We start from the raw sequence: 20,069 nt of genomic DNA, 5'->3' as shown, positions 1-20,069 counted from the left end.
CTCCTGCCTCAGCCTCCTGAGTAGCTGGGATTATAGGCATGTGCCACCACACCCAGCTAATTTTGTATTTTTAGTAGAGACGGGGTTTCTCCATGTTGGCCAGGCTGGTCTTGAACTCCCGACCTCAGGTGATCTGCCTGCCTCGGCCTCCCAAAGTGCTGGGATTACAGATGTGAGCCACCGCACCCGGCCTCCAGAAGCTTTTTTTTTTTTTTTGGAGACACGGTCTCACTCTGTTGGCCAGGCTGGAGTGCAGTGGCGTGATGCAGCCTTGACCTGCCAGGCTAAAGCAATCCTCTCATCTCAGCCTCCCAAGTAGCTGGGACTACAGGTACTCACCACTGCACCCGGCTGTTTTTTGTATTTTTAGTAGAAGTTGGGTTTTACCATGTTATCCAGGCTGGTCTCGAACTCCTGGGCTCAAGTGAATCTCCCACCTCGGCCTCTCAAAGTGCTGGGATTATAGGCGTGAGCCACTGCGCCTGACCTCCTTGGCTTTACATTCCAGTAACAGGCTGACAGCTCCATATCCTTATGTCTAGCAAGGCCTGGAAGAATTGGGTATTCAACAGTCCGTCCGACATCCTAACTAAACACATGGGTATCTAACAGGCTCAGATTAAGCAGGCCATTTCCAAATTGCTGGTGCTCTTTCCCCCACAAAAGTCCCTAATCAGCCTCCTCTCAGTAAATGGCAGCATCTGGTTGCCCAAGCAGGCACCAAGGAGTCTCCCTTGATGTCTCATTTCCTTACTTTCCAACCCTCCCCAGCAAGTCCTGGCACTTTCCCTTCAGAATCCCCACTTCCGACACCATGAAACTGCCCTTGCCCAAGCCGCCATCAGTTCTCCCCTGGCTGCCTGCGCTCCTGACTCCACTCAGCTCTACATTCTCCGGAGCCGCTGGGATGCAAACGTGTACATTTCTAGAGAGCAGGTTCATGTTTGCAGGGGGCTCTCTTTGGATGACTCCGGCAGATTCACCCTGGACTTCTAGATAACGCTCCTCATTCTTCAGTTACTTCAGTAGAAAAAGGCTGGGAAGCCCTGGCTTATATTATAGCCTGTTGTTAGATTATTACAAACTTTCAAATTTTTACCCAAATACTTGCAGTATTTAAAAATCAAATATGCCAGACGTGGTGGCTTGCCCCTGTAATCCCAGCACTTTGGGAGGCTGTGGCAGGAGGATTGCTTGAGCCCAGGAGTTGGAGCCCAGCCTGGGCAACATGGTGAAACCCTGTCTCTACTAAAAATACAAAAAAATTACCCAGGTGTGGTGGCGCACGCCTGCAATCCCAGCTCCTTGGGAAGCTGAGGCACAAGAATTGCTTGAACCTGGGAGGCAGAGGTTGCAGTGAGCTGAGATCACACCACCGCACTCCAGCCTGGGTGAAAGAGCGAGATTCCGTACCCCCCGTCCCCCACAAAAAAATCATGAAATTCCCTATTTCACCTAGCCTTTTTTAGGGAAAGCAACTAATATATTTCTTGTAAACTAGGGGGTTGAAGTTGAATTATCTTCATTTTAGTTTCTGCTGAGACCCCCCCAAGGCATGGTCCATGGGCCAAATGCCACAGAGAGGAGCAGGACCAGCAGCTACCTGGACTGTGACACCGAGTGGTCTCAAGCGAGCTCACGTTTCTGCTGGGAATGTCTATAAAGCAGCTGGAAGTTTGAGGGTGAGTTTCAGAGGCCCCTGAGAAGCTGTGAATCTTACCACCCATGGAGGAAGGTGGTGGGGTTTCTGCTTCACCTCGAACCAACAGAAGACAGTGTGTAGAGGGGAGGCCCTGAGAGTCAGGAGCCAAAGATAGACAGGCCTGGCCAGAGGGAGCACATCCTCCAAAGTGAGGGAGCTGCCAACAGAAGAGGGCAGGGGGCATGCCTGTGAAAGCTCAGGAGAACGCACCACGGCCGAAGTCAGTTCACAGCAGTATTGGCGAATGATGAACTGCTCCCCACCTCATGCCCCTCTGAGCAACTTGGGCAAAAGAGTGACAGCACCAGGTGGACAAATAAAATAAGGCTGAGGCCAAACATAAGCTGCTCTCCCTCTGCAGAGAGCGAGGTTCCCTGTGGGCCCACAGTGAAAGGGGCGGCCTCTCTCCAAATGCAGCTCGAAGGACTCAAAGAACTTGTTACTGTGCTGGGCGGGGACTCCATCTGCCCAGGGCACGGCTTGCCCTACATATCACCTAGGGACAGCAGGAGAACAAGCCCTAGAGGAAACTTAGACAGTGGGAGACCAAAATAAAGGTGCTTTGGATTGGACTGAGCTTGTTCATAGCAGTAGGACTAGCATTTTGAACATCTTCTGCAATTGTGTTATTTGCCTTCTCAACCTGAATACATAATTGACCAGCTTAAGTTCACCGACAGTGGGGTACGCTTACTAATTTGATGGATTCGGTGACCTAGTGATTTCTACCTGCTGTGATGATGGAATCTGAGACCTCCATTTCTCAGTTTTTCTTTTTCTGGTCATTTGGGAGAGACAGACGGGAATTTGGTATGGAAAGGTGGCTTTTAGGATTCTCAATGAAAAAGTGCCAATAAGCAGTGTCTCAGAGTCAAACTTATGAAAGGGGAGAAAACCTATAATCCTTGGAGCATTTTTAATTTTTGGAGAAACGGCAATACCAGCTCACAGAGGAGGATCAGAACTCCAGGGAGCCGTGGCCAGGACTGAGGCAGAGGAATGAATGCTGACGGGAGACGGCAGCTGACGGGACCTCCCGAGAAGCAGCCACTTCCCTGAAATGCGGGCCCTGCTCACGGATCCCAGGCGAAAGCTGCACCTTAGAGGGCAGAAATCATACTTGGAGGAAATCAGAACTGGGTGGCCTCTGAGGAGTGGGCTGGGCTGACTGGGAAGCAGAAGCAGCTTTCCTGAAAGGGCTCTGAGGTTACACAGGGGTCACATTTGTCACTTTGAAGATTTGTGCATTTTGCTGTATGTAAATCTTACCCATCCTCCAAAAACAGTAAACGAGTTAATGATATACACTTGGAAGTGGTTGGGGCGGGTACTGCCTGCAATATACTTAGAAATGCATAAAAAATAAGTTAGATGGAAGAATGGAAAGTTATGTGACATAGAAATAAAGCAAAATGGGCAACTGTAGAATTGAGATGAAAGATATACAATTCTTTCAATTCTCTGTAGGTTTGAAATTTTTCATAAAAAAATACTGGGCATGGGTACACCTTTGCTGTATTGGCAAATGTCCTTCTGAAACTCAGAACCCATGCTTTTCCCTCCAGGCCTAGGACAGCTGTCAGTTTCTAACCTTGACAGTATACACGCTACTTTTGAGTACAGAAACACTAGGGATTTTGTATGTGGAATACCATTATTTAGATTCTTAAAAATCTGAATTTTGGCCAGGCGCGGTGGCTCATGCCTATAATCCCAGCACTTTGGGAGGCCAAAGCAGGCAGATCACCTGAGGCCAGGAGTTTGAGACCAGCCTGGTCAACATGGGGAAACGCCATCTCTACAAAAAATACAAAAATCAGCCCGGGCGTGGTGGTGGGCGCTTATAGTCCCAGCTACTTGGGAGGCTGAGGCAGGAGAATCACTTGAACCTGGGAGGTGGTGGTTGCAGTGAGCCGAAATTATGCCACTGCACTCCAGCCTGGGTGACAAGAGACTCCGTCTCAAAAACAAAACAAAACAAACCCTTAATTTTAACTTTCTTCCCCCCACCCCCCGTAAACCTTCTCTGTGGCCATGAATTTTTACATCTTTTTTTTGAGACAGGGTCACCCAGGCTGGAGTGCAGTGGTAGACTCATATCTCACTGCAGTGTCCATCTCAAGCAATCCTCCCACCTCAGCTTCCCCAGCAGCTGGGACTAGAGGTGCGTACCACCACACCCTGCTAATTTTCATATTTTTGGTGAAGATGAGGTTTTGCCATGTTGCCCAGGCTGGTCTTGAACTCCTGGGCTCAAGCAATCCATATGCCTTGGCCTCCCAAAGTGCTGGGATTACAGGCAGGAGCCACCACACCTGGCCAAATTTTTACATCTTAATTTGAGTCCAAGGAATTATGCTTGCCTTGCCGCATTACAAACTCCTGATGTACATGGTGGGCTCCTGATGTACAAAATCCTGGTGCTCAAGGGACTGGGAGGTGGAGCATCTTCATTTTCGTAAGAAACCTTCCCCAGGACATTGGATGGGGAACTTTAAGGCAAACAAGAGGGAGTAGTAGGGGGACTACGGGAAGGTGGAAGGGACAGGCCCCCAGCCCTATTCTGAACCCTTGCTTTGGAGCCAGAACGCCTCCTCCCTCCAGGGACAGAACCCCAACCCCCCTCCTAGAAACCTGACCTCTCCTCCTCCGACCTCCTTCCCCATTATCCTTCTTGGAGAAACTCAAGCAGAAGGACAGAGGAGCCTCAGACTTGGATCCCAGCTTCTGAGAACACAAGGGAGATGCTGCTTGGCCACACCCCAGGTTCGTCTGCAGCACAGAACCTAGCAGATAATCAACAAGCAGGGTCCGCCGTCACCCACTCGCAGGGGGCACTTCCTAGGGAAGCAGGGACAAGGGACACCAGAGTGTTTCTCAGACAACCAACATTACTTAAGATTCAGGGAAAACTATTTGAGGGTTATTTTTATATTAAGATAATCATAGATGTATTATAGAGTGGAAAATTCCTATCATCTTTCATTACAGTAGATTTTGAAGAAATTTTGCCAAGCTCTTATAAACTACACCCCTCAACTCCAAAGAGTATGTATTTTACTCCTCTGATACCACTGAGGAAGCCTCACTGGAAAATCTGGGCAGGTATGATTGCTAGATGGAAGAACTCACAGACAGTGGTGACTTCTGGGGCAGGGAGGACAATGACGGGGATTTCCAGGCTCACACTACACAGTGCTGAGTCTTTTTCCTGTGTAACAGGAAACAGACAAAAAGAAAAACCCTAATCAAATTAAATACATGTGTTTTCAGAGGGAAAAAATAAGAGAGTGGCTGGATGAGGGTGTGTGGGAGCCTGAGTGCAGGTGAATTCTGGGACGCTCTCGGCGGGAGGACCCCTGCACTCCGAGTCTATGGGGCAGATGTTTGCCCAGGACGGGCTCACTCGGGTGAATGGGGGCCCTCCAGGATTTCTGGAGCAGATAGTGTGGGAAGAGCAGGGATATTGGAGTCCGAGACCTGTGTCCTGGCTGTGAGGGCGTAGGCAAGCCGTTCTAAGCCCAAGTCCCCATGTCTGAGGTAGCCCCAACACTCTGTCTGCAGAGGGTACCGTTAGGTGAGAGCTATGTAGATTACATGCCAGGTGCATTCCGGGTCCTCAGTAAGTACCACTCTTCCCCAGTGCAGCGTAGTAGAAAAAAATCTTTCAACACTGGCAGCAGTGGGAAACGGTAAAAGAAGGACGAGGGCCAAGAGGCCCAGAAGCCAGGGCACTGATTTGACACCAAGCTACACGAAGGACGGCCACCGGCACAAGCAGCAGCAGCAGGCCTCTCGGAGCCGTGCACATGATCTCCCTCCAGGACTGACGGAGGCAGCCGGGCCTCTGACGTGTGATTACACAGGAAGAAAGAGGCCTTTTCAACCTAGTGTTTAAAGACACAACAGCCGGGTAAGCATTTTGGTTATTTTTAGTTAAAGAAAAACAGCTTTCTCCAAGGGCGACAAAGTGAACTGAAGGTCAGAAGGAAGCTGGGTGCGGGCTTCTTGCAAGCTCTTGCTCTAAAACCTGGAAGTGAGGAGAGACGGCCCTCCGGAGCTCTGGGGAAGGTTGGCGCACACAGGGGTTCCTTTGGTGGGGGAGGAAGAGCTGCCAGCCCACACATGGTCACTGGATTGGTCTGAGTGGGTTCCAAGGCGACTGCCACGTGCCAGTCCACTGACATGATCGACTAACATTCTTGGGGGACATTAAATTAAGGAATGACACAGGGAGCCGAGAGTGGCTTATTCGGTTGGATTCTGAATCACAATCAGGAAATAGTCTTTATCTGCAAAAGAAAAAAATGACACAAAAAATCACTAAATGTAAAATGAGAGAAAAACACACAAGAAAGCAAATAAACCATTAAATCACTAACCATAAAATGAGAAAGGGGGTGAAAGCAATAAAAAGCATCAACGCTCAGCATCTCCAAATGCTGGGAAAACAAGATAAACCTGTAAGGTTCCTGCGGGGGCCCCTGCAAGAGGGGCCTCCCCGTACCGGGCAGCAGGCACTCTACAGTGTCCCCTCTTCTAATCCTCCCCACGACAGTGGCAGCAGGTAGGCTGGATTCTCACCCCTGTTTTCCAGGTCGGGGGACTCTGGTTCAAAGAGCTCCAATGAATTGCCTAAGGCCATGGTTCTCAAACTAGGGGCATCCCAACCACCTGGAGGGCTCCACGCCCAGAACCATCATTTAGTGGGGCTGGGGCAAAGCCCAAGAGTTTGCATTTCTCTAACAAGTTCCCAGGTGATGCTGATGTAGGCTGTGGGAGGACCGCTGGCTTAAGGTTACCCAGCTACTTAGTGTCAAAGATGGAATTCCGACATAACTTCACTGGACTTGGGGTAGTGTCATTTTCTTTTTTTTCTATCTCTTTTTCCCCCTCAAGACAGGGTCTTGCTCTGTCGCACAGGTTGAGTGCAGTGGTGCGATCATGAGTCACTGCAGCCTTGACCTCCAGGGCTCAGGTGATCCTCCCGCCTCAGCCTCCTGAGTAGCTGGGACTACAGGCACACCCCACCAAACCTGGGTAAATTTTTAAGAAGATTTTTGTAGAAGGTCAGGTGTGGTGGCTCATGTAGCACTTTGGGAGGCCAAGGTGGGCGGATCACTTGAGGTCAGGAATTCAAGACCAGCCTCTGGCCAACATGGTGAAACCCTGTCTCTACTAAAAATACAAAAATTAGCCAGGCTTGGTGGCAGGTGCCTGTAATCCCAGCTACCTGGGAGGCTGAGGCAGGAGGCCTGCTTGAACTTGGGAGACAGAGGTTGCAGATCACCTCACTGCACTCCAGCCTGGGTGACAAAATGAGACTCCATTTCAAAACAAAAAAAGTTTTTTGTACAGATGGGGTCTCACTATGTTGCCCAAGATGGTTGCAAACTCCTGGGCTCAAGTGATCCTCCTGTCTCAGCCTCCCAAAGTGTTGGGATTATAGGTGTGAGCCACCACACCCAGCCAGCTAATGTCAATTTCTGTCACAAACTCAATTTGTTGGCTTTCCAGAACCTTCTGAATAAGAAAATTTCGAAAGGGGACAAAGCTGCCTGGATTCCAGCTCCAGGGATCTGGCCCAGTAAGGAGGAATGTCCACCATGAAATCACAGCAAGTCCAAGTCCTTGGAGGTGAGCCTGAGTGCCTCTCATTTTACTGAAGAGCAAACTGGGGAAGTAGTAGTATTGGATTTAGGGCTTGATAATTTGGAATAAAAGACACTGATATCACTGATTGTGCCTGTTTTTATCAATGGCTTGTTAATTCTGTTTTCATTAGTGATTTTTATGTATGCAGATTTACCCACTTAATCTAACTGCAAACATTGATCAAGGCTTCTTTGTGTCCCAGTCTGGGCCACCCACTTCTCATACGGCCCCTCAGTGAGCCCTCGAGTCACTCTGAGAACACGGAGGCTCAGAGAGTTAAAGGGCTTGCCCAATCAAGGAAAATCCACAGGTGGAGTGGGGACAGGGACCTGGGTTTGACCCCATACTCCGAACTGCCCTGGTCTGCTGCCCCCTGCTGAGCATGAGAGAAATGGCAGGACCTCAGCCAAGTTGCTTTGTGGCTGTTCAGAGCCGAGCCTAAAGCTTGGTTCTTCCCACAAAGATGGGCTGTTGCAACTGGGAAGAAACAGAAATGAAATGACTCACAGTTTCATGGCTAATCAGTCTGCATTCATAAAAATCACAAATGAAAACAGAAATAATTAACAAGCCACTGATAAAAACAGGCACAATCAGTAATATCAGTGTCTTTTATTCCAAATTATCAAGCCCTAAATCCAATAATACCACTTCAAGTGCTTTGTGACAGGTAATGTGTGTTGAAGGTTGTGTGGGCTGAGTTAGTTACCTCAGCTTTAGTATTAGTGAAGTTAATAAGTGAGAACTAGAAGTCTGTTCTTTTTTGTTTTGTTTTTTGAGACAGGGTCTTGCTGTCGCCCAGGCTGGAGTGCAGTGGCACGATCATGGCTCACTGCAGCCTCAACTACCCAGACTCAAGCGATCCTCCTACCTAAGCCTCCCAGGTAGCTGGGAATACAGGTGCCACCATGTCCGGCTAACAAAAGTTTGTGCTAAGATGTCCTGGCCAGGCATGGTGGCTCACGCATATAATCCCAGCACTTTGGGAGGCCGAGGTGGGAGAATCGCTTGAGCCCAGGAGTTTGAGACCAGCCTGGGCAGCATAGTGAAATCCTGTCTCTACCAAAAAAAAAGTCTGGGTGTGGCGGCGCATGCCTGTGGTCCCAGCTACCAGGGAGGCTGAGGTGGAAGAGTTGCTTGAGCCTGCGCGGTTGAGGCTGCAGCGAGCCATGATTGCACCACTGCACTACAGCCTGGACAAGAGCTAGACCCTGTCTCCGAAAAAAAAAAAAGTCTGTTCACGTGGGCGGTTCTGGGCCAGGGTGGGGTGAATTTGGCACACATGTGGAGAGCCACGCTGTCTGGAACACCTGCTGCTGTCTACGGCCTGGGAAGCAGCTCCTCAGCTGGATGGAGTCAGGCCAGGCGGGTGGGAAGGCGTGGATCTCCCTCCTGGGCCAGGCTGCTCCAGGCTGCCCACAATGTGTAGGGTGCTAACTACAGTCTCATATGGGCACCTCTGACAGTAGCCAGGCCTGCTCTACGCCCATGGCCACCCCTGGGTCCTGTGCTCTGTAGCCATCCTGAGGCAATTCAGTGCCAGTGCCTCCTAGGCTCTGCGTGGTGGCTCCTGACCACAGGAATTCTGCACCAAAACCCAATTATTTTTTCTTGGCCACATAAAAGTGGGTATGTCAAAGTGTCAAATCACTGGTTTTCATCCTAACACTATGCCCCACAGACATCCCTGACTCCACCCCCACTGCTGACCCCACCTCTGACCCACATCAGTGGGGTGTCAGCAGTGGAGGGAGGTTTACAGAGTCATTCATTTATTTAATCAATGGATATTTGCTAGATGCTTACTATGTGCTTACAAGCCCCTGCCCTCATGGAAGTTACTCTCAAGTGGAGGAGACGGCCTTAAAAATGCAGGTAAGCATTTGGTGGCGAGGAAGGACTGAGTGGCAGCAGTGAGGCTGAGCCAAAGAAGCATGCTCTGCGTGTAAGACAAGCTCAGCACGCCACCGTCCTCCAGGACAGCGCCGCGTGTGTGCAGGAGAGACAGAGTGTGACTTGAGAGCACGGGTGCCCCCTGCAGTGCCGCCAAGGAGAGGGACTGGCCACCCCATCCTCCTCCACTGACAAGGTCATGGGATCTCCGGGCCTGTGAACCCCAAGGAGAACCCCCTACTTGGGAGCTGCCCATTCTGGACTCAAGCACCAACCAAACTCATGGGCTCTGAATGCCTGTGGGTCTTCAGGGCCAAACTGGAGGTGCCACTGCTGCCAAGTTGAGACTTGAATGGCCAGGAGCTTTCAGACGATGCTGTTCTTCCGGAGGAGACATTCTCAGGAGCTTTATGCCAAGGGACACTGTCCGTGAAGAATGTGTCTGATTTTGAGACCATGTAATTTGCTCCTTTCTCCCATACCCTGAACTCCCAGTCGGCCGTTGGGAAGCGTAAGGTCTGCTATGCACAGGGCGAGTAGAGGCATCGTTCCCAGCCTTTTTTTTTTTTTTTGAGACAGAGTCTCGCTCTGTCTCCCAGGCTGGAGTGCAGTAGCACGATCTCAGCTCACTGCAAGCTCTGCCTCCCGGGTTCAAGCGATTCTCCTCCCTCAGCTTCCCAAATAGCTGGGATTACAGGTACGCGCCACCACACCAGGCTAATTTTTATATTTTTAGTAGAGACAGGGTTTCACCATGTTGGTCAGGCTGGTCTCGAACTCCTGACCTCGTGATCCACCTGCCTCAGCCTCCCAAAGTGCTGGGATTACAGGCGTGAGCCACCGCGCCTGGCCTCTCAGCCCGACTTTTAGGGGAGTGAAGCTTTGTCCTCTGCAGCCACACAACATGACGTCCTGGGAGGGATTTCAGTTTAAATCTGATTCCAAGGCTTTTTCCCCCAACCCAGGTCAACACACTCAACCAGGCAGGGTGGCTCAGGACATCAGCACAGCACAGTCCCCTACTCGACATTTTACAGATGTAGATTTGCAGGTGTTCTGTGACTTGCCCAGGGTCATGCCTGTGGGAGGCAAAGCTGGGAAAACAGATTCTGCGCCTCCTGCCGTCTTTTCTCCCTGATGGATCAGGCAGTACATATGGACGGCGTGATTTTGGAATAAAAAGACTCTGGAGTTATTCTTATGTTCTTCTCTGTGACTGACTTGCTCTGTCCCCACCCCTCTAGGGAGTGTCCCAGGGAAACTGGGCTGCTGTGACTGGCTCTGTAGTTCTTTCTTCCCATCCTTCCAGGCCTGGTGACAGAACCTATGCTGGTCTGCTGCGTGGAGCGGCTGACCCCCCATCAAATGACCTCAGAACTCTGTGGCCTCTGTGTTGCCATGTCCAGAGCACTCAGTGTCCCCAGATCCCCTGCTGCCTTCCTTTATCCGGGTCCTAATCATAATCCTATCACCTCCTGCCCTAAAAACCTTTGCTTGCAAGATCAAGTCCATGCAACCGAGTTAGGTGTTTGTGGCCCCTTCTAAACTGGACCAAAGTCTCACCTCCCACTGCTCCCCACTCACATCCTGATGCCCTAGATAAGCGGCACCACAGCGGAAGTGCACCATCACACGCACACATGACGCACGCACACTCAACTATGTGGCTCAGCCAAGAAAAAGCCGGGTGAGAAGTCACGAGGCAGAGATGGTCCTGGAACCTCTGTCTGCCACCCTAGTCCATGAGTGAGAGCGAGGGGGCCGGGCAGGAGATGTGGCTCTGTTGCTCGCTCCTGTGCTCCCATCCTTGTGGGCTCCTCCCAGAATGAGCATCTCCTCACCCCGAGAATGATCCTAAGGACTAAACACAGGCCTTGGTTGCACCACACAGCCCTCAAATGCAAGGCAAGCACCTCGTGTAAAAGAAACATGGCAATCTGCTCCGGTGCGGGAGGAAGAGCTGGCTGCAACGGGCCTAAAGACAGGCCTGGTCTTTACAAGTGGGCAGAGAACATGTTTTCAAGGATAAAATGATACGGTACTTTTGCTTTACATTTTGGAGCAGAATCACTGAATATTCTTCCAAATGTGGCTTTCCGCCCCTCCGCCTTGCTCACACTGCTTCCTGTGCCCTTAAGATTCAGTTCCGGTGTCCCCTCTTCTGGGAAGCCTTTGCAGACAGCCCCAGACAGGCCTGGCCACACCTTCCTCTATGTCCCAAATGCCTTTGAGTTTTCTCCTATCAAGGCAGGGGAGACACACATGATGCTCACGTGTCTGTCTATCCCAGGAGACTGGGTTCCCCTCTGGGGCCAGTCCCTGGGCGGATCTGCTGTGGGACACCAGCTGGAGGCTGGCTAGGCAGTAAGGCAACAACCCAGTTCCTTCAACTCCTCGGGCCCTGCCTGGATCCTCTGGAGACACCACTGTGCCAGGCCTCCTGATGAGGCAGAGAATGTGCCGTGAGGTCTGCTTCTACATGGGGAGGTAGAAGACCCCTTACCTGGTGCAACCATAATTTCATTTTTCTTGGAGCGAATTCGAAGGAAGGTGAGATCGTTCTGAGGGTCGATTTCACGCACGGTGCTCCGTGCCTTCAGGATGAAGCTGTGCATGAGGCTGGCGTACTGGGTGGTAGTGGGGTTGTCCATGGTGCTCTTGATGGGAATGCCTGAGGGGAGAGCAGACGGAGCCTGAGAGGATGTGGAGCCCCTTCTGCCGAGCTCCCACCCACACCCCTAGTGGAAAGAACTGGAATAGCAATTCTCAGTCAATGCCACCATCCGCAGAGGGCTTGCTATGTGACAGGCATGGTGCTGAGCCCCAAAGCATGCCAGTGCCATGCCCTAGAACTACTCCACGGGTGGCAACACCATCTCATCCCCCTGCGAGGCAACAGGAGCTCTGAGCGGTGAGGCAACCTGTCTGTGGTCACACAGTGGGGCAGGACTCACAGGCAGGCCTGCTGTCTCACTCCCGGTTCCTTTCCCACAGTGGGGCAGGATTCATATACAGGCCCGCTGTCTCACTCCCGGTTCCTTTCCCAGGGCTGATTGGTTCCCAGCAGTAAAAAGAGACACTAGCTCTGATTCACGAAGGGACACAGATTAAAAAAACTAATAAAATAAGGTTTTTGTTTTTTTGTTCAAAAAAGGAGAGACTCTCATTCATAGTGCTTAGACTTGAAACCAGGAAGCGCTTTTACAAATTTCTTTTTTTTGAGATGGAGTCTTGCTCTGTTGCCCAGGCTAGAGTGCAGTGGCTCACGGCAACCTCTGCCTCCCGGGTTCAAGTGATTCTCCTGCCTCAGTTTCCCGAGTAGCTGGGACTACAGGCACGTGCCACAGTGCCCAGCTAGCTCATTTTTGTATTTTTAGTAGAGTCAGAGTTTTATCATGTTTGCCAGGCTGGTCTCGAACTCCTGACCTCAGGTGATCTGCCCGCCTCAGCCTCCCAAAGTGCTGGGATTACAGGCATGAGCCACCGTGCCTGGCCTTACAAACTTCTTTTATTTATTTTATTATTATTTTTTTTGAGATGGAGTCTTGCTCTGTCACCCAGGCTGGAGTGTAATGGCGTGATCTCGGCTCACTGCAACCTCCGCCTCCCTGGTTCAAGTGATTCTCCTGCCTCCACCTCCTGAATAGCTGGGACTACAGGCGCGCACCACCACACCCCGCTAATTTTTGTATTTTTAGTAGAGACGGGGTTTCACCACACTGGACAGGCTAGTCTTGAACTCCTGACCTCATGATCCACCCGCCTCGGCCTTCCAAAGTGCTGGGATTACAGGCGTGAGCCACCATGCCCGGCCACAAACTTCTAAACACTAAAAAGTAGAAGAGAAAAAGTCAGCTTGTGCTGGGACATAACCGTCACGATTTCCACCCAAGGCAGGCTTGGGGTGCAGCTGTAAACACACTGTCCACATGGCCGGGCCCCCAGATTAAAGCATGTTTTTCTATGTTTGCACAACAGGCACAGAAACAGGAAACATGTTCACCCTTTGTAAACAGCACTGCTACCTCTTTCAAAGAGGCCACTAAGTGGGCGGTCCACAGAGCTCCCCAGCCCCTACTGTTGGCTACTTAGGGGCTGGGTTTGTTACCAGTAACAAACTGGGCAGTAACAAACTGTAACCAGTAACAAACTGTAACCATTAACTGGGCAGTGAACAGCACCTTATACCAAGCCTTTTGTTTGGAGGACTGTTTCCTTGAGATGAACCATTAAATGGACTTATTCACTGGATGGTGTCTACTGTCACAGAGGTGAGGAATGTAGCTCACACTGAGCCACCTCAGGCCATAATTGGGCCAGCAGGTACCTGTGAATTGGCTGTGACATATGAGCAGAAGGCTCTATCCATGAGACCCCCAAGAGCCCACCAGCTGACAGGCACTTGAGGAGTGTGGCACAAGTGGCTCCTCATAAGAAGTGGCCAGCTTTGGGGCCCAGGACCCTGCTCGTCCTGCCCACAGCTGCTCAGCCTAGGGATCGGCCAAAGGCAGTTATCAGGCCGACCGGCTGAGTAGTAAAGAAACCGGCCCAATCTTGTCTTCCTAGGGCACCAGGAATGCAAGGGTAGGCAGAAGAGGACATGGTGGCAAAAGAAGCAGGTGAGTCAGAGAGGCTTTTTGAGCCAAGTGATGTCAGGTTGTAGCCATCACTTGTCTGCAAGGGACAAGACAACCAGATCACCAGGGCTGCTGCTGGCTCCTGGATGGCCACAATGTGCACGGCAGGGCCCTGCAAGGCCTTGCTCTACAGTTGAAGCTTCCTGAGGATGGCACCAATGAGTGTGTCCATTATAATCTACCCACGATGGGGCGGTGATGGGGAAGGAGCCACCACGACTCTTTCTGTCCACGCTCACATTCCTGGGGGCCTAAGAAAACAAGACTGGGCCAGTTTCTTGCCACCCAGCAGGTCGGTCTGATAACTGCCTTTAGTTGAGTCCTAGGCTGGGCAGCTATGGGCCAGATTAATAGGGTCCTGGGCTCCAAACTGACCTGTGCTTACACCCAACTCTGCCCTTCACAGCTATGCAGCCTTGGGCATGTGATGAAACCTCCTGAGCTTCCATTGCCTTATCTATAAAATAATATCTGTGCTTCCAAGTGCTGCTGGGCGGGCTGAATACTGCTTAATTCATTTAAGAATGTTTAGCAAGAGTACACTTAATAAATGTTAATAAATAAACACTATTCACACAGGAAATGCCATTTGCATTAATCTGAGGGGATGTGACTATTGCTTAAACCTGCAAGGGGCTTGCTAAAACACAGCCCACCCACCGAGGGCCAGGACCAGAGCCCAGGCAGAGCTCTGGGTTGGCTGTTCTTGCTACCTGGCCGGAAACCCTCCCCTTAGCTCATCTTTGGGCCCCAATGGTAAGAGGCCTACAGTCTCAAGGCTTGGCATGGTTTGGGTGATCAGACCCCTTGACCTTCTCTTTTTACACACCGCAAAGCCACCTTCTCACAGATCCCTCTGCCTGGAACTTTCTTTCCTTCCCCTATTCACTCATGATTCCCACTTTCGTCCCTGAGGTCTCCATCTTCGGGTGACACCTCTCATCCCCACTGGTGGCACCGACCCAGCACCACACAGCTTTCCCAGGCTGACACTGCAGCATTACACTGTGATCATTATTCTATCTCCCACCATAATGTAAGCTCCCCAAGGGCTTGACCAAGTCTGATTTGCTCACTAGTGTCCCTAGAGAGACATCATTAAGCTTTTATTGCTGTTGGTAAGTGAGTGGTCAAAGGGTCTACTTTCACTAGTTTGGACAGATATTGGCATGAGGAGTCTGATCACATCCATACAAGCAGGAGCTGTGTAAAACAGACAAGAAACTAAACATCTGCTGGCTCACTCCAAAAACAAAAGAAAACGTGCAAGTACAGGGCCAAGGACCAAAACCGGGAAGAAGTTCAAACAAGGACAAAGATTAATTCCAGATTCACTGGATGCCAGAGCTGGAGGAGACCTCAGAGACAGCCTAGTTATTAGGCCACCTGCTCCCAGCCTCTGCCTTCACAAATGAACACTGTGGAGCCTGCAGAAGTAGCTGGTCATCTGGGAGGCACAATTTCTAACTTGGGGCTCTGATCTGCTGGGATATACCCCCAGGCTCTTCCAACACACCCAGTTCCTTCAAGCAATAAAAGACATCTAAAAAATTCAACAGACACTTTAATCAAACACCAACTCTGTGCCAACACCATCCTAAGTACTACAGACAGCAGTGAACACAAGAGACCAATCTTTGCCTTCACTTATTCTGCCTGTGTGAGTAGCAGCAGAGGATGGCAGGGGGTCTGGAAAAGTATAAACAGAATGAAATTTCCCTTGCGTTTTCGGTAAAACTGCTTAAACTCACACTTTTATTATGAAACACCATTTGAGTCTAGTCAAGGCGGAGATGTCAAAAGGCAGTGGCAGGTGGCTGGAAAGTATTGGGACTTGGGTATGTCATGGGTTCAGGGGCAGGAGCAGGAGCAACCACTCTGGGCTGGGGTGATCAGGGAGGGGGTCCTGAAGAAAGAAGCAGCTGAGCTGAATGTTGGTGGGTGGGTAGGAAAACCCTAGATAAGATCATTGGCATCCCAATACAATTATCCCCAAATCATCATCTTTAATGGAAGCTTCCAGAGGGCTTAAAGGCCCCATGGATCAGTGGGAAGTGTGACCAACCCAGATTCCGGGTTCTGACCACGTTCATCTACAGCTGGGTGACCTTGGGCGGTTATCCACACCTCTCTCAGCTTTGGGTTTCTCATCTGCAAACTGGGCAAACCCTTGCCTCACAGGGTCACTGTGTGAGATGTAAATGAGACACTGACGTGGGGGCCCTGAGAATGGGACACAAGTTAAAGACACACACACACACACACACTAACTGAGACATTCATAGGCATTTCGTGCCAGGCACTATTCTAAAAGCTTCCCCTAGAGAAAGGCAGAACTATGATCCACATTTTACAAATTAGAAAACTTAACAGAGAAAGTGGCTTATGCCCAAAACCACATAGCTGGTAAGTAAGTAGGGCCTGGATTTAAAGCCAGGCGGGCTCATTCTGCATTCCATGTTCTCAGCTATGCTGCAATCAGCCCCATGAGTATACAAAAAGGCAGCACTCACTAGCATCCAAAAGGTAAGCAGCTGGGGCTTCCCAGTGAAAAGGCTTGGCTTTAGGGGCAGTTTTAAGGCAAGAATGAGGGCCTCCCCTGTGCGAGTACTGTGGAAGCCTGGGGGTCAGAGCTGGGGCCGCTGGACCCTGGGGTTGTTTCCTTGGAGTCAAAATGTCCAGTCCCAGAAGACAGTTTCTCTCTTAGTGACAGAAGTCTTTCAGGTCTTGGAGCAAGAAGTGCCCAAAAGAGATTCCCTGGACCATCACAGGACTCGAGGCAGTTGAGGGCTGAAGAGGGAAAGGAGCTGCCTCAGGCCACCCAACTGATCGGGGCAGCCCTGAGCAGGGGGCCTGCTCCTGCCTCCACAGTGACCCAAGGGCTCCCAGCCTCCTGTAAATGAAATGAGCGCATGGTTTAATCAGAACTAGGCAGGGCTGGGGAGCACATTCTTTCTAGCTCTGTGCTTGTCAGGGTTCTGCTGACTTGGAAATCAACATTTTTTTTTTTTTTTTTTGAGACAGAGTTTCGCTCTTGTTGCCCAGGCTGGAGTGCAGTGGTGTGATCTCGGCTCACTGCAACCTCCGCCTCCTGGGTTTAAGCGATTCTCCTGCCTCAGCCTCCCGAATAGCTGGGATTACAGGTGCCTGCCACCATGCCCAGCTAATTTTTATATTTTTAGTAGAGACGAAGTTTCACCATGTTGGCCAGGCTGGTCTCGAACTCCTGACCTCAGGTGATCTGCCTGCCTTGGCCTCCCAAAGTGCTGGGATTACAGGCGTGAGCCACCGCACCCGGCTGGAAATCAACATTCTATCCAAGGACATAGCACCTCCACTTTGTTGCCCTTGATGGCTTTCATTCTGCTTGATTTAAGTAGGAATTGCTGAGAACTCTGCTTCTCCAAAACAAGTCCTAGACTGACAACACACATAAGAGGCTCTCTAAGAGCACTGAAAATATTAGAGCCCACTGAATACACTGGGCCAGAGAATTTGGGGGGCCCCGCAACTGGGCATGGCCTGACCTCTTGGGATGTCCACATGTGTCTGTAAAGGTGGCCGCAATAGCATCTACCCTACGAGGCAGCCAAGAAACACATAAACAAACCGTGCCCGGCAGCACGCCAGGCACGTGACAGATACAGGTGCTGCTGTATTACCTCTACCCACAGAGCTGCCTGTAAATCCTGGCCTGTGGGAGCAGCCTCTGGGCTGGGCACTGAAAGGCCTACATACTTCATTATGATGATGATGATGATTATTTTTAAAGAGACAAGGTCTTGCTCTGTGCTGGAGTGCAATCACAGCTCACTGCAGCCTTGAACTCCCGGGATCAAGGAATCCTCCTGTCTCAGCATCCTGAGTAGCTAAGATTACAGGCGTGTGCCACCACACCTGCCTAATTTTTCTTTTTTTTGTGGAGTTGGGGTCTCACTACATTGCCCAGGTTGGTCTTGAACTCCTGGGCTCAAGTGATCATCCTGCCATGGCCTCACGAAGTGCTGGGAACAGGTGTGAACAACCATGCACCACGCCCAGCTATTATAACAATTATTAATCTACTCATTATGGCATCTAACATGCTTGCAACAATTTCAGGTTTTTTCCTTTGGGATTATTGCCTTTGAACACAGTCCTTGGGAATCACCAAATCAAAGGGGCTGACGGCTACACCCACTGTGGTCGGTTCATTTAACGTTCACTGACCTGACTCTGCGGCCTGTGGTGAATGACACGGGAACAGAGGTGAGTCAGGCATGGTCCTGGTCTTTCTTCATTGGCCACGCTGCTCTATCAGCAGCAGCGTCTCAGTGGACTCCTCTCCTCCCAGCCTCACATAAACTGGTTTATGTTATTTTTGTAAACTCCAGTAGGGTAGTTTTTAAATAGGCCAAACCCCTTCCCAAATTAAAACCAATGTAGAAACACGAACTGATGGTTCTTAGTATGTGTGCTCTGACTGAAGTGGATGACAGGAACCTCAGCCTCTACCTCTACTCCCAGGGTAGCACAGGACCCCTAGGTTTAAGGAACACAGCCCTGAAAACATGATCTGAGGCAGTCTCTCCAAGGGAAGGCCTTCGGAAAGAGACAGAACTGCTGTGAATCTTAGGCCTGTGGCTCTCACTGAAGCCTCTTCTGATTAGAATCTATCCACTAAAGCAGAATTTTCTAAACTTGTCTGATCATAAGAATCTCCTGGGGTGCTTGGTAAACACACAGATTCCTCAGGTCTTGCTTTGGTCCTAATAAATTAGACTTTTTGGTGCTGAGGCCTGGAAAGCTATGTTTAACAGGATCCCCGGGTGATTTCAAAGAATGAATACATTTGGAAAACACTGTGGCCTAGAGGCATAAAGTATGTGGATGCCCCCAACCCAACAGGGGAACCCCATCAGGTAAATCAGAGTTTGTATGAACAAATGCCTCACAGCTCAAAACAGATGGTGACAATACTGTACTAAATGCTTTATGCTGTTCATTCTTAGTTACTCTTCAACTTATAAGGTAGATACAAGTATTATCCCCATTTACAGGCTTAAGCGACTTGGCCAAGGTCACAAAGCTAGTCAGAAGATGAGGCAGAATTCAAACTCATGACTGCTGGATTCCAGAGTCCCTGTCCTTACTGCTGGCCTGGAGCGTGAGGGCCTGGGGGCCATTCTGGTTCTTGACAGCATGGCATGGGAGAAAGCATCCAAGTGCACTCAGATGGGCTTGGATTTAAATCTCGACTGTGTGATGGTAGGCAGATCAATTACATTTCTAGACTCAGTTTTCTCCATTGCAAAATGCAGACAACCAGGCTGCTTTACGGAATATAAGAAGAGTACGCGCGGCACCAGCCAGAATCCTGGCACAGAGCAGGGGCGTGCTAAATGTTCGCTCCCTTCCTGTCCGGTGCAGTCTGGGAAAATTAGTATCTGTACCCTTCTACCTATACAGATACCCACTCAGAAAGGGTTGTCGGGGTGGAGGAGAGCTGCAGGCACCGAGAAGTTAACTAGAGAACCATCCAGCCAAAAAAGCAGAATCAACACAAATGGGTAGGTAATATCCACTTAATGGATTTACTAAAAAGTAGAAACAACAAAATTGGGCTAATGAACATTGTGATGGCACTTAAAAAACTTGTTTATGTAAACCATGAAGCAATATTTTAAAAAGCTCATGTGTAAACATATGCCCAAGGGTAACAACTATTATTATGGTCCTCTCGAACTGTGCCGGACGAGCCTGAGTAAGCATGGAAGACTGAAGTGTGATCTGTCAGGGCAGTGGGACTGAGCAGATTTTCCCTTTGTGAGGACACTGGAAGTGGCTGGTCTGAACGCAGTGCTGTTTACAACTAATTGCTCACAACCAGTTACTGATTTCTTTGTCCCTTCTCCACTCCCGCTGCTTCACCTGACTAGCCTTAATGGGAAAAAAAAAAAAAAAAAAAAAGAACACCGGAGGTGTTAAAAATTAAAAAGGCCTAAAATTAGATCAGGTTCGTGAAGGACTTTGTCAACAGCAAGTGCCATGCTGTGTTATGGCTGCTTCTGGGCCTGCCTGGGTGCGGGTCATGGCAGGAGGGAGGGCGTGTACCTTCTGTGTTCACGACGATGATTCCCTGCACTCCCTTCTGGCTCTGCAGTCGCTTCAGTGTCTCCTCCACCTCTGCCTGCCAGAAAACA

The 20,069-nt window shown here is 50.2% G+C and overlaps 1 protein-coding gene and 2 long non-coding RNA genes across 13 annotated transcripts in view; 2 read left to right on the top strand and 1 right to left on the bottom strand.

Moving 5' to 3' along the window:
* DYNLRB1 (dynein light chain roadblock-type 1) overlaps positions 1-20,069 on the bottom strand; it is a 40,604-nt gene that overhangs the window by 9,530 nt on the left and 11,005 nt on the right. For 3 of the 11 annotated variants that reach the window (XM_077951591.1, XM_015149166.3, XM_077951590.1), the window contains 3 exons: positions 19,981-20,056; positions 11,754-11,921; positions 5,617-5,994 (listed from right to left, as the gene is read on the bottom strand). In XM_077951591.1, the coding sequence (XP_077807717.1) occupies positions 5,951-5,994; positions 11,754-11,921; positions 19,981-20,056 (288 nt within the window). In that variant the 3' untranslated portion in view covers positions 5,617-5,950. Of the gene's footprint in view, positions 1-5,616; positions 6,852-10,035; positions 11,922-19,980; positions 20,057-20,069 lie in introns of those variants that run through there. The other 8 variants (XR_013399800.1, XR_013399801.1, XR_013399799.1 and 5 more) reach the window with 5 other exon arrangements.
* Positions 201-5,932, top strand: LOC144332068 (uncharacterized). Its single transcript, XR_013399818.1, has 2 exons — positions 201-468; positions 4,002-5,932. It is a non-coding gene; the product is annotated as an uncharacterized LOC144332068 (long non-coding RNA).
* On the top strand, positions 6,560-8,432 carry LOC144332066 (uncharacterized). Its single transcript, XR_013399816.1, has 3 exons — positions 6,560-6,635; positions 7,086-7,404; positions 8,084-8,432. It is a non-coding gene; the product is annotated as an uncharacterized LOC144332066 (long non-coding RNA).

Source organism: Macaca mulatta, chromosome 10 (assembly GCF_049350105.2).
Source record: "Macaca mulatta isolate MMU2019108-1 chromosome 10, T2T-MMU8v2.0, whole genome shotgun sequence".
NCBI lineage: Eukaryota > Metazoa > Chordata > Mammalia > Primates > Cercopithecidae > Macaca > Macaca mulatta.
Note: the sequence above shows the minus strand (reverse complement) of the source record. Positions and strands in the feature narration are given on the sequence as shown.